Raw genomic sequence first — 14,302 nt, 5'->3', positions numbered from 1 at the left:
TTTTTTTTTTTTTTCGTAGTGCTCCTTAATCCTAACTCAGGTAGAAAAATAAAGCAGAAAATATTTGGCTTCCTCATTCGCACTTTATTGAACAGTTAATTTGTACACCCCGCTATTACTGGCAAATAGATGTATGAAACACCACCATTACCAAAATACAAAAGTGGCCTACCGTGCTTTTTAATAATTGAATCTGACCCCCTTCTTGTTTCTCTGATTGGTCTGTATTTTGGGAAAGCCAAAAAAATTCCTCATGCTTCTCAAACATGCATACACAGTAGAAACACAGAATCTTCACAATAGCCACAAATGGGAAATATGACTTACAAAGAATCTAAGCATTCTTCTCAAATTTAATTTTTTGTAATGATAGTGATTTTCTACCACTTTTGTGTTTCTAGGTTGGAGATCGGATTGTCAGCATTAATGGGCAACCTTTGGATGGGCTGTCTCATGCGGATGTGGTTAATCTGCTGAAGAACGCCTACGGGCGCATTATCCTGCAGGTATTGCGATCAATGAAACACGCAGCTGCATGAGGCAGATAAGTGGCCTGCAGAAAAGATTGAGCGTCACTGGCAGTAGGCACGTTAATCTGCTGAAGAACGCCTACGGGCGCATTATCCTGCAGGTATTGCGATCAATGAAACATGCAGCTGCATGAGGCAGATAAGTGGCCTGCAGAAAAGATTGAGCGTCACTGGCAATAGGCATCACCACACAGCAGGGTGCCTGCTGATGTGAATTATGAAGGTTGAAAGCAAGAAATTATTATTTTTATTCAGAAATTCTTTAATGCCACCCATAAAGGCAGTGAGCATGATTATATGAAAGCATAACAAGGGGAGAAAAATTACTCTTTGCTTCGCGTGATAAATCAACACGGCTTTTAGCTTCCAGTGTTCTTTTGTAAATCAAAGTTTGCAAGGAATTGGAAAGGATTTCTTTTCCTACGCCCAGAGACTGTTTTGAACTGCCCAAATGCTATTTTTTCCTCTCCCTTTAAATGAATAGAAAAACAAAATGCTTTTTTTCCTGTAGCACAAATGATTGCCAACGCTGTTAAATTCTCACTGCATAGCAGTCATCAACTAAGGCAGACAATTGTTGATCAGCTGTGGTCCACAGAGTATTGTTCAGAGGCACAGGGAAATATACCAGGAAGTAAATGCAAAGTGTGCTGTTAATTACCTCTCCTCCTACTCCAGCACTTCAAATGTGTCTGAGATTGACACCATGCAGTGACTGAGAGGCAGCATACTGGCAGTGAGGCTTGTTAATGACTTCCCCCAAAAAGGTGTGATTATAATCACCATACTTCTGCAGAGGTAGTATAAAGTGGTTTATAGGTAAAAAAACAAAATAATAAAAGCCATCACTTACTACCTTAGAGAGAGGGCTACCCAGCCACTCAGATAATTTTAGCCTTAAAATAAGAAGTTCAAATTGAAAAACCGTTACATTTGGGGAGCCAATGCATGGTGCTTAATTCCAACATTTCATTGGTGTCAGTGCAGAGGGCCAGACTGTTAAAAAGTAAGCGGCTTTCAGCATGTATGAAGGGAAGCATGAAAATACTGTCAGTAGTTTCAAGGGAGTTCATGTGATAGGCCAAATATTAAATTGCTTGGGTCAGGGCTGGCCCATGGCTCACTTGGGAGAGTGCGGTGCTGACAACACCAAGGCCACGGGTTCAGATCCTATATAAGGATGGCCAGTTAGCTCACTTGGGAGAATGTGGTGCTGACAACACCAAGTCATGGGTTAAGATCCCCTTACCAGTCATCTTGTAAATAAATAAATAAGTAAATAAATTGCTTGGGCCCCCAAGTTTCTATTGAACACTGACAAAAGCACCGCGTGGACCAGCCTAGCCTCTGCTTCCCCTCAGTTCCTTCTTGTGCTCGCTCTCATGGAAACTTCCTGTTTTCCCTCATATTCCTTTCTCGCCTACAAATCCTTTGCTTTTTGTTGTTTGCTGTGCTGCATGTCCTTCGAATTATGATGAGCCCTGGAGGCTTAAGTGAAACTTCCACTTCTGAGCTGTGGACCACTGCCGATCTATGCAGAACTTAAGAAGACGTGACTTCAAATGGTGACTGTGACAAGAAAAGTCTTTCCCTTCATATTATTGACATGTTCTCACACTGATACATTTTGTTCAGCTTTACCTTCTTCACAAAGAAACAAGACACAATTTAAAAGTGTAACATTAAATTTTAAAAGTACCTTAAAAAAACAATTTGTAAAAAAAAAAGCAATAAAAGTACCTTAAAAAAAACAATTTGTAAAAAAAAAAAAAAGCAATAAAAGTACCTTAAATGAAAATGAGCTCATGCCCTTCCATGTAGAATTAACACTTTATTTCATCCAAATTGCATATCAGTAGAATCTGTAATGACAATACCTCTGTCATTCCTAATACTGGAAATCTGTGTCGTCTTTTTTTCCTGATCAGTGTGGCTAGAGATTTATCAATGCTATTGCTCTTCTCAAAGAATCAGCCATTGGTGTTCACCGATTTTCTTTATTCTTGCCCATTTTTCTATTAAATTATTTGTCTTTTTCATATTGACTGCACAAGTTTATATATATATTTTTTTGTTTGTTTGTTTTTTTTTTTTTTCCTTTTTGTCTTTTTTCGTGACCGGCAATGGATCGCAACCCTCGGTGTCGCTCCCGCCCCTCGCTCAGCCAGTAGGCGGCCGGTCTGTATGTGGGATCCGAACCCTCGGCGGGAGCGCCATCGCGCTTCCCAAGCGGCGCACTATAGCAGTGCGCCACCGGGCCGGCCCCAAAATTTCTGTACTTTAAGAAGAAAATGAGACTTGGTTTCAAAATGTTCTCTCGCATTAATCACGCTTGTTGGTGTTTTTATTTTCTAACGTGCCATTTAGAAGATTAATGGAATCCTTTGGGATTTTGACAGTTGTAATCTTCACACTTATGGGTATGAGCATAGATGCTGCCAAAGGCTTTAGCCACAAACCCTGGGAAACTCTTACGTCCCACATCAAGCACCTTTCAATTGCATAGTGTTTTTGTTTTATTTAAAACAATGTGCATGTAGTACCAGCTATACAGTTGTCACAGCTGACTTGTCCTTAGGTAATGGTTTTTATTGTTGGGTAAGCCAGCCCATGGGCAGAGTAGTAGGAAAGGTCAGATAATTGTGTCTGATGATCTGGAAAAGACTTATTGTCAGTGTATCATACGAAGCAGTCAGCAAACATTGACCACAGGGAAGATTAAGGTCTGGGTCAGCAGATTGCAAGGTGGAGAAGGAGATGAGTAGAAGAGACAACTATCACTTCTGGAAGCTTCTCCCCACAGTTTAAATTGCTATGTCTAGGTATACTAAGGAGGTAGATATTACCCTTAAAGTCTGATGGTTTCTTATTGCTAATTACAGATTGGTCATTTAAAATTGATTTGGCTATGAGGGTGGGGTCTTTTTGTTGTTTTCTTTTTTTTTTTTTTTTTGTTCTTAGCAGCTGGCCAGTGCAGGAACCCAAACCCTTGACCTTGGTGTCATAACACTATGCTCTAACCAACTGAGCTGACTGGCCAGCCCACTGAGGGATTATTTTAAATGTTCCCAATTATATTTGCCTCTGTAGTTTGATAGTTTGCCTGGTTCAACTCCTGGTCTATGGAATTACTATAAAGCCTTTTTTGGACAAAATCAAGTAAGCCAAACTGTGTTAGAAAATATTGTTTTTGGTTTTACATCTTTCTTTGGGGATGTAGAAGATAAAAAGAGCATATCAGAGGTTTTTATCCCTAAAGGAACTTGTGAGGCTCGTTCTGGGTCCATTAAGAGGTTTTCCAAATATTTTAGAGCTTTGGAAAATGGGTAGATAGAGGTAGCAACTAAACTAGGAAATATAGGAAGAGTACGTTGGGAGAGAAGATAACATTGTAGCTTGAGACATCTATATGGAGGTGTTCAGTCAGCAGAGGAAGTCTGCTGGGGATGCTCAGGGAGACATCAGTGCTGGAAACAAGTAAATAAAGCCATCTGAGGCTTTTCAGTGTTGACATCCCCACTGCCTGGCACATTATACTTACTAGATATTGGCTGAATAAATGAATGAAAATAGAGGACAAAAGCTTGGAGCTAGCAGCAAGTATGGAGGGCAGGAGAAGAAAGCCTTTAAATAAGGGTCTATCTACAAAGTAGTACCTTGAGATGCCCTTGAAGGCATCCTCCAGAGCACACAGAACTGATATAAGAGGCCCCACTGTTGGTTAGGAATGAGAGCTCAGCCATACTCATTAAGATAACAGAGAAAACAGTAATTTCTCTTCTGAACCCCAGATTGAAAATGGGAGAGAAAAAATAAGACACAGGATTAAGCCAAGAAATCCAATATTCAACAAGTAGTAGTTGCAAAACGAAAAACAGAGTGAAAAAAATAACAAAGAAATAAATTTAGTTTAAAGGACCTTAATCAGAGAGCAGGATAAATAATACAAGAATAATCCCTATATATCTTCTAAAACTCTCAAAGGGAAAAGTATGAATACCTACAAAAGAACAAGAGATTTAAATGGCACCTGATTTTCCATCAGCACTGTATTTCTGAGAAAATTACTTCAGGATATACTCCAAGAAAAGACCAAAATAAGAAAGAAGGAAGCCATTGGCTCCAGTGCTAAAGGACATTGGAGTTCCAGGATGACAGCTGTGTAGCAGGCATAGAGAACAACTTGTCCAAATTTGGACAGGAGGAGAACAGGGCTCTTAGAGAGATGCCTCTGAATTAAAAAGAAAAAAAAGCAGAACAGACAGATTACCCAAAATGTTTAATTGCATTGGAAGTTTGAGCTCAGTAGGAAAGTACGGGGCTAAACTAGTAAGTAGTATTTAAAAAAAATAAAATATGAGATAATTAATAACCTTGAGGAAAATAAATTTGTACAAAAAAGGAAATGTAATCATAGTAGTTAGCTCAGTATAAATAACATTTATGTAAACATTATAAGTTATATTAGTAAAACCAACATAACTAAACATTAAAATGCATGAAATATTAGTAGAATGGGGGTTTGGGGTGTTTTGGTGAAAGGAAAATATGAGTTAAATTTTTATCTTCCATAATAGGAAGTTATTAAATAATATCTAAAACTTAAAAAATCAGGAAATAGAAGTAAAATCATGTTATTTAGAAATATTCAACTATGTTCCAAAAAAAAATTTTTTTTAATGAAAAGAAATATGGAAGCAGTACTAGCTGGTTAGCTCACTTGGGAGAGCGTGGTGCTGGTAACACCAAGGTCATGGGTTTGGATCCGCATACCAGCCAGCCACCAAAAACAAAAAAAGAAATGTGGAAGCAAATATTAGGAGAAACAGCTGAAAAGGTTGAAAGTAATTGCTTTTAGGAAGTTAGAATCAGTAACTGGAGAGAGAGGAATAGGGACTCTTTTCATTAAACACTATAGAATCATTTTTACTTTAAATTATACACATGAATAAGTTATTTTTCTAATTGAAATAAAAATAAAAGAACTGTTGGAAATTGTTAGAACTACAGAGGTTTGAGTATATTTTAAAACATAGGAAACAAGTAAAACTTAAAAAATGATATAAAAGTTAAGTGGAAGAGTTTGGCAAGCTAAATTTTCATCTGTTGGAGAAGGGAATCAACAGACATCATCAAGATGACAAATTTCAAAATAGGCATATAAGCATATTATTTAGCTTATTTCTCTAGGATTTAAAAAAGTTCAGTGTGTTTCTGGAGAGTGAGAGTGTTGAATTTTTTATCATGTGGTCTACTATTTAATTTTTTACCATGTGCACACAAAAAGAAAAAAATCTTGAAAAAAGAAGCATAGGAAAGAGCCAAGAGTCAAGAGACCAGGTCCTTTCGAACAGCAGCTAAAAGATTTGAGTAGAGAGGTGCTTCTCAGACTTTAGCATGCCCTAGGAACACCTGGATGCTCATTAAGCACAATTGCTGGGTCCCACCCCAGAGTTTCTGATTTTACTGGACTGGTGTGGGATCCAAGAATGTGTATGTCTTTTAACAAGCTCCCAGGTGTTGCTGATGCTGCTAATTCAGATACAACACCTGAGACCCATTTGAGTAGAGCATTATTTAGGGATGAGTAAAGGTTTGCATGTGACCTTTCCCACCCCACCCTCATTCCCTCTTTATAAATCTTGTGAAATCCTTTCTTTAGAAACTCTCCAACTAAGAATAGGAAGTGCTTGAGCATCAGTTTCCCCCAGACCACGGATTTATTCAAAGCTGGGGCAATGTCTGTACCTCCAGCACCGGGCCTGGCGCAGAGCACATGCCTAGTAAATGTTGCTCGTGTTGAGTGGGTTGCCAGCAGATCCAGCTGAAGGACATGAACTTACAGAGAACAAATCAGCACAGTTACCAATTTAGTCCAGAAAAATGGATGGTATACCCAAGGTTGGGAATTGAAAAGTGTGTTATAGAGAAGGCAGAGCAAGCATTCAGTTCGCCTGTGAGTATTGTTTTGTTTTTGTTCTTGTTTTGTTTTTTGAATGGCTGGCCACAGGGATTGAACCCTAGACCTTGGTGTTAATCAGCACCGCACTCTAACCAATTGAGTTAATCTGCCAACCCTGCCTGTGAGTGTTGTTTTTTGTTTTTTGGTTTTTTTTTTGTCTTTTTGTCTTTTTCCGTGTCCGGCAATGGATCGCAACCCTCAGTGTTGCCCCCGTACCGGACCGGGGACCGGCAACGGTATCGCAACCCTCGGCGTTGCTCCCGCGCCTCGCTCAGCCAGTGAGCGGGAACCAGTCTGTATGCGGGATCCGAACCCTCGGGCAGGAGCGCCACCGCGCTTCCCAAGCGGCGCACTATCCAGTGCACCACCGGGCCGGCCCCTGTGAGTGTTGTTTAAAGGGATAGTTTGTGAGTAGTTCTTAACCTTTGTTGCACAATAAAATCATTCAATACCAGTTCCTGGGTCCCACCGTAGAGATTCTGATTTAATTGGTTTGGGACATTCTAATATGCAGCCAGGGTTAAGAACAAGTGATCTGCGAGTTCATGAATAGAAAAAGCCAAGTGACACCAGGAAGGGAGTGATAAACTATAGGAAAAAAACAAAGACCTAAAGGTTTGGAAGTTGTAATGAAGACCTAGTTCAAGTTCTGTGGGAAAGTTGTCAGAAGGTTGAGTTTGAATCCTTTCACTAAACTCTAAACTTCAGTTTCCTCTAAAATGGGGATCATAGCTCCTTTTTAACAAGGTTGCTGTGAGGATGAATTGAGGTGTGGTTCAATTGTTTAATAAATATAGTGTAATGGTGATAAAGATCAGCGTTTATTTGAACGGCCAAAGGAGCCCACAAAAACTAAAGGAGCTTTAAGACCTTGGACTCCTCAGGTACGTAAAATCACAAATACTTATAGAGCAGGAATTTGGGTAGGGGTCTCAGGAATCATGTGGGTGTCTGACTGGTCAGTGGTGAGGTCAGTATATTATTTCTGGCATCCAGGCTAAGATCTTCCTTGGCTCCTTTGAGTCTGGGGTGTACAAATTTCAAAGCAGGTTTGTAGGCAGCAGGTGTTCTGCAAAGACAACTTGAGATTGGTGTTAAAGGTGTTATACACCGTAAGGCATTCATTTAAGGAACAAACTTTTTTTTGTTGTTTTTTGACAGCTAGCAAGTACGGGGATGTGAACCCTTGACCTTGGTGTTGTAACACCACCCTGTAACCAACTGAGCTAACCAGCCAGCCTTAAGGAACAAACATCTTGACCTTCAAATCAAGCTTTTGCCTATGGAAACATATATGTTTAATTAACTTTTATCTTATTGCTAACCATACCTTATTGCTACTCTGAGGAATACAACCCATCCTGCTTTGTCGAGCAGTTTTTCTTTTGCTATTTCTCCTTCCCAAGCCGAGGTCCTTTCTGACAGGGGTGAGGGGAACAGCTAGGGGAAATTGGGGCTCTGACCCCTGCTTTCAGTGGTTTTCTACGTGGTGTTTGAGTTGTGTGCCACTAGATGGTGATGTAGCTAGCAGTCACTTTGCTCCTTTCATATTTTGCTCCAAACTTTTGACACTTCAGACCATTAGATTTTTTAAGACAGATAAAATCAGTATATTCTGATGTCACTAAAAATCAGTGTCACTAGATTCTAAATAAAAACTTTAAGTGCTGTATTTTCTATTTCATTAAGTTACACCAAAGGCCAGGCATGAGGGTTTTTCTTGATTGTTCTTCTGTAATATACCCCTATCTTAAGATGCCAGCTATCTCAGGGGTCATTTTACAGCCTTCCTGTCTGTTTTCACGTGTCTGCACCTATGGGTCTATGATCTAGGCTGGGTATAAGTGCTGAGTTTTATTGTACTGAAACATTTGGGTCTTAGCAAATCTAAGGGCTAACCTTGTTCCTTTGTAGGATTAGAAGCTCAGAAAAGTTCTAAGCAAAGAATTCAAGCTTTTGTGTATTGTAATGTACCATTTATCTGGAAATTATTTTGGCTTCTCAATTCTCCAAAACGTAGTCACCCAAACCTGTTTTAAAGGAAGGATACTCATCCCAAGGTCCATGTAATAAAGACCTGTGCTTTATTACTCAGAAAATTTATTTAACATACAATGTTCTATTAGAGAACACACAATTCTAGCGCGGTGCTGCTAACACCAAACACTGAGGTCAAGGGTTTGGATTCCCAGTTGCCAACCCCCCCCCAAAAAAAAAAAACACGTAGAACATACAATTCTAATGGAGTTTAGTTTTGCTTGTAACCTAAGTTATTAAGTGCCACAAGGAGCTAAAGCACAAGGAATTGTATCAGAATAACTACCGTCTTGAGGGAAAGCAGCCTGAGGAGGATGCACAATTTAAGAAAGAATTACAAGCCTTATAACACCAAGGTCACCACCTTATAATACCAAGGCTGGTGCCAGCCGCAAAAAAAATAAGGAATTACAGATTAAAGAGGAAACCGTCTTGGAGAGAGAAACACAGTGAGGGAGAGATCAGTTTGGAGGGGGAAACAGAGATTGAGAGGAAGATGCAGACTGAGGAAGAAACATGCATATTGGTTCTCCTTCCACTGATGCTGACATCTCTGACTGGTCTGTAGGCTCAGAGGACAAGGCTCCTTCCTCATCCTTCATTTCAGTCTTCTGCTCCTCTTCTCTCACGTGGGTGGCCTCCCCCTCCCCCTCATCTTCCTTCATATGGGAGGCTTCCCCCTCCTTGGGTGGGGGGATTTCCTTCTTCTCTTCCTTCAGGCCAATGGTTTCATCCACCTCAGGTAGTCAGTAATTAAACATTTGCTAATACCAAGGGTTGGGGAGGGTGAGGGGAAGCAGTACTTTTATTAAATGCCTGGTGACAGTTTAAATTGGTGCAACCATTTGGCAGCTTAGGAAGTTCTGTTATATTTAATACATGCATGCCCATCACCCAGCAGTTCTATATCTAGTTGTCTACCTTAACCAACCACCATCAAAATGTCTGCAGCAGCACTAACAGTAAGGAGAGGCATGAACTCAAGGACTGGCAGGTTTTGAGCCAGGTTCATGTTTTGAGGGGTGGGTTTGGAGCAGGGAGGACATCGGCCACATTTCTGGGCCGTTGGGTCTGGGGCATGAGATCAAAGGTTGCTGAGCTGACAAATGCAGAATGCCAGACCACAGGCTGCAGATCTTAGGCATGGAGCCGGCCCTGCCAGGTGAGAGGACCCCAGACACCGTAGTTCTTGATCTGCATGTTCAAGATGCAGAGAACTTAGTGCCCACCGTCTAATTAAGGACCTCAGAGCCCCTCTGCCTTCCCCTCTCCTCTCTCCACTTGGAACTGCATGTGTTCATATCTGCTCCCACACTAGATGACATCGACTGCAAGCCTGCTCACCGTCTAATTAAGGACCTCAGAGCCCCTCTGCCTTCCCCTCTCCTCTCTCCACTTGGAACCGCATGTGTTCATATCTGCTCCCACACTAGATGACATCGACTGCAAGCCTGCCGGAGGCCAGGGAACATTTGCTTCCCCTTGGTTTCCTTTGCCCCCATCCCTATTCTCAGAATCTATCACAGAAGTTTATGCCCAGGAGTTCACTGTTTACTTTAAAAAAAAGAGTGAACTTCCCATCAGCCTGTTTGCCTTCCCCATTCCAGCCTTACATCCATGTTGTTCAGTCCCTGGTGTTGATGGGGAAGAGAACTTCAGAGGCAGGGCTGGGTCAAGACTCTCTGGCCACATCTTGAAGTTGAAATCTTATGCAGCTGAACACACCCGGTGGGGGGCAGGGTGGGAAGAGTAACTCCAGGCAGAAAGAACTGTGGAGTGTAGGGTGCAGTGTATGAAAATAGGTGGGATTAGCTCTTGTGTGCATAATTAGAGAGTCTGAATATTCTTCCAAGTAAAAGGGAAACCATGGAAAGGTTTAAAGCAGGGGAGTGGCATTATCCTTTTTATATTTGAAGAGATAACGGGCTTCTGTGTGGAGGAGGAGGAGTGGAGATTCCGGTAAAAGGCACTAGATGGTGATGGATTGAATTAGGATGTCACCTATGATGAAAAGTAAACAGATTTAAGAACGATTTTGGAGGTGGAATCCAGAGGATTTGGTGGGGGATTATGTACGGCAGGCGAGAGCGGTCACTATCAGGTTGATCTTCAGAGAGTGAACACCTATGCAGCTAGCATCCTAGCCTTCTTTCCAGTTGGACAGGTACCAGCTGGCAATCAAGTATTTTCAGTATTACACCTAGTAGATTTCTAATTGGGCAGCTGGAGGTGCCATTTACTAAAATGTAGAAAACTAGAAGAAAAGTGAATTGAAGAGGATGGGTTGGTGGATCAAGAGCTTGAATATTGCTGTGTTAATTTTGATAAGCCTTTGAGATATTAAAATGCAGATGTCAAGATGGCAATTGGATGTAGCAGACTAAGCTGGGATTGTCAGCACACTGTTGGAATTTAAAGCCATGGGAATGTATGTGCTGTCACCTGAGCCTGAGTGTGCAAGGGGGAAGTGGGCCCATGACTGGCCCATGAGAGGTGAGTGGAAGAGAAGCAAAGAAATGGAAAAACAGATCCCAGCAGCAGGAGGAAAGCCAGAGAGTGTGGGTCATGAGTTTAGGCTGGGAGATGGGGATGGAAGCAGAATGGAGTGGGTTTATGAAGACAGTGTATATTAAGAGTAGGTAGGATTACAGAGGTCATGTGCAAAGACAACTCGTCCAGTACACTTGCTGTGGAAGAGAGCAGGAAGAGCTGGTAGTAGAGAGACTGTTGTGGTCAGGGAGAATCTGTCATTTCTTCCTTGTGTCTTTTATCCTAAATATTCCCCAATTCATTCAGTCATTCTTCATATGCTGGTATTTCAAGAAGATCCTGTAACTTGCGCATAGCAATGTTTTCTCCCAGAAGAGGATGCTTCACCCAAAATGTGCTCTGACCCAGCTGGGGCAGGCCTGTTGCCTTTCTTATTCTACTTAACAATATGCAGCCAAGTGTAGCGATTTAGGCAGCCATGCCCTCTGTTGGCTTTTTCTGAAACTGCAATCAAATCAAGTCCTTTGCACTGCTGTCAGGCAAAGTTCTTCCTATACTTGTGCAATGAGTATTATAACCTAGAAGCAGGATTGTAGATCAGAAGCAGAGGTAACCAAGGAGCTCTTGAGAAAGAAGTTCTAGCAACTAGTTGAGGTGGAAGATAAGTCCAGGACAAGGAGGCAAGGCAGGCTTTTATGATCTCCCAGCCTCAGTAAGTGGCAGAGACTGAACTCTGGCACTCCATTCCGAGTCCTCCTATGGCTCTCAGGGCTATACTATATTTCTTCTGAATGCTTTAGAATGTTATTTGCAGAATACAAATAGAAAGTGCATGTTTAAATGTTGTTATTCTACTCTACCTTGGTTTAGGACCATCTAAAAGGCAAATCTCAGGGAGTCTATTCATTCACTTGTTCTTTCATTCACCAATTATTTACTAAACACCTACTGCATTCCAGGCACTGTTCCACATGATGGGAACACAATAGTGAACAAAGCAGACAAACTTCCTACCCTTATATTCTATCACATTTTATGATAGATAATAAATAAATGTCACATTCTGTGATAGACAATAAGTAAGATAAATAAGGTAAAATACACAGTTCATTAGATAGCGATGGTGGTAAGAAGGAAACAGGAAGCAAGGAAGGGGGTCATGAAATGTTGGGCTAGGATGTTGGTGTGGACATCTTAGCAAGAGTGCCTAGAGAAGGTGACTTTGGAGTTAGACCTGAGGACAGTGAAGGAGCTGGCCATGCAGATGCCGAAAGCAGAGCATTCCAGGCAGAAGGCACAGCACTTAGAAGTGCTGAGGTGGGGAGTGTGTGTTGCATGTGAAAGAAACAGCAAGGAGGCCAACATGCTGGGGCAGAGTGAATGCAAAGGAGATGTTAGGAGAAGAGGGCAGAGCCATCCTGGGGCACCTCACCTGCAGATGACCTTGTAGGTCATAGCAAGGAATTCTCTCTTGTGACCCAAGAGAGATGGGTGAAATAATCTGCTGTCTTTTAACAGGACCATTCTGGGTGCTATAGACTGAAGAGCTGAAGTAGGGAGGCCAGTGAGAAGGCTATTGTGAAACTCCAGGCAAGAGATGATTTTGTAGGCAGAGCAATAGGATTATCTAATGTGGGTTGTAAGAGAAGCAGGGGAGTCAAGGATGACACTAAGGTGTTTGTGAAGCTGGAAGAATCAAGTTGCAATTGCCTGAGATGAGGAAGGCTCAGTTTTGGACAGGTTAGGTTTGAGATACCTGCTAGATATCCCACTAGAGATGTCAGGTTGTTGACTGGATATAGGGATCTGGAGTTAGGTAAGAGGTGGAGCTGTAGGTACAGGTTCAGGAATTATCATCACATAGATGGTATTAAATTCAAGAGATGGGATGGGATGGGATGACTAAGGGAATATGTTTAGGTGAAAAAGATAAGCTCAAGGACTGAGCCCTGTAGCCCTCAGTTAGGGGCTTGGAAGATGTGAAGGAATGGCCAGAAGCATGGAAAAGAAACTAGTGAAGTGTGGTGTCATAGAAGCCAAATGAGGAATAGTTTGAGAGAGAGCATAATCCATCGTGTCACATGCTGCAGATAGCTGGAATAAGATGAAGACTGAGAACTGACCACTGCATCTAGCGTGGTTTCTCTAACTCTCCCGTCTCATAATGAAATATCTTGTTCTAATTTTCCCCACAGGTTGTAGCAGATACCAATATAAGTGCTATAGCAACTCAACTTGAAAACATGTCTACAGGCTACCACCTTGGCTCACCCACCACTGAACACCATCTAGAAGACACAGAGTGAGTATTCTAGATGCAGAGGGCCTATTATGTGTGTGGGCATAGCTCATGAGAATTTTTGCAGATACTCATTTGTACTCTGTAAAGGAGAGAAGAGAAGGGTACCAAGAAAGCACCAGTCTCCTGATGTCTCGCGAGGCTTTGTTCCACCACATAATTTCTAAAAAAAAAAAACCCTTGTTGCAGGGCCTGCACACACCCTGCATCTGGTCACTTTGAGTGGGCATAGCTCATGAGAATTTTTGCAGATACTCATTTGTACTCTGTAAAGGAGAGAAGAGGAGGGTACCAAGAAAGCACCAGTCTCCTGATGTCTCGCGAGGCTTTGTTCCACCACATAAGTTCTAAAAAAAAAAACCCTGTTGCAGGGCCTGCACACACCCTGCATCTGGTCACTTTGACATGGTGCCTGTGCCTTCTTCCCTAAGAAACCACAGATGTATAGCCCAGGTGCACCCTGCTTTATTGTGTGAGGAACCATATTTCCTCAATTTTCTAAGCTAAAATTGTTCTGAGATTACATCTCATTGTTATATACATATTGGTATGTTTCATTAAAAGCAGTCATTGCAGGTAAAGTTATCATTAAAGCAGTGTTCCTCAAACTAGAATGTGCATAAGAATAAGCTAAGGAGTTCAAAGATGCTAATTCTCCAGCCCATTCCTAGAAATTCTCATTAGGTGGTCTATCTACAGTGGATTCCAGAAATCTGATTTTAACAGGTTCCCCAGGGTGAGTCTGCTACAGATAGGCAGAGGATCCATATTCTGAGAAATGCTGTATGAAGTTACTCCTATCAGCACCACCAGTGCCTGGTCCCTAGTAGGTGCTCAATAAATGTTTGTTGACTGCTCTGGATGATTCATTTGAAGGATTTTATGATCACAGCCATTTCCAGCTTTTTCCTGGTAGTTCATCAACTTAATATCTTTGAGTTTGTTTTTCCTAGGGAAAGAATATTAAGTTCATTCTATTTTTTT

At 41.5% G+C, this 14,302-nt stretch overlaps 1 protein-coding gene across 1 annotated transcript in view; it reads left to right on the top strand.

Moving 5' to 3' along the window:
- Positions 1–401: 401 nt before the first annotated feature.
- LOC103609835 (multiple PDZ domain protein-like) overlaps positions 402–14,302 on the top strand; it is a gene marked incomplete at its 5' end in the record, with an annotated part of 22,593 nt that continues 8,692 nt past the window's right edge. Inside the window, 2 exons of the mRNA XM_008594108.1 lie at positions 402–506; positions 13,215–13,321. Coding sequence (XP_008592330.1) covers positions 402–506; positions 13,215–13,321 — 212 coding nt within the window. The remainder of the gene's footprint in view (positions 507–13,214; positions 13,322–14,302) is intronic.

Source organism: Galeopterus variegatus, unplaced genomic scaffold, assembly GCF_000696425.1.
Source record: "Galeopterus variegatus unplaced genomic scaffold, G_variegatus-3.0.2 Scaffold10161, whole genome shotgun sequence".
Lineage (NCBI taxonomy): Eukaryota > Metazoa > Chordata > Mammalia > Dermoptera > Cynocephalidae > Galeopterus > Galeopterus variegatus.
The sequence above is the reverse complement of the archived record's forward strand: the minus strand, read 5'-3'. Positions and strand labels throughout refer to the sequence as shown.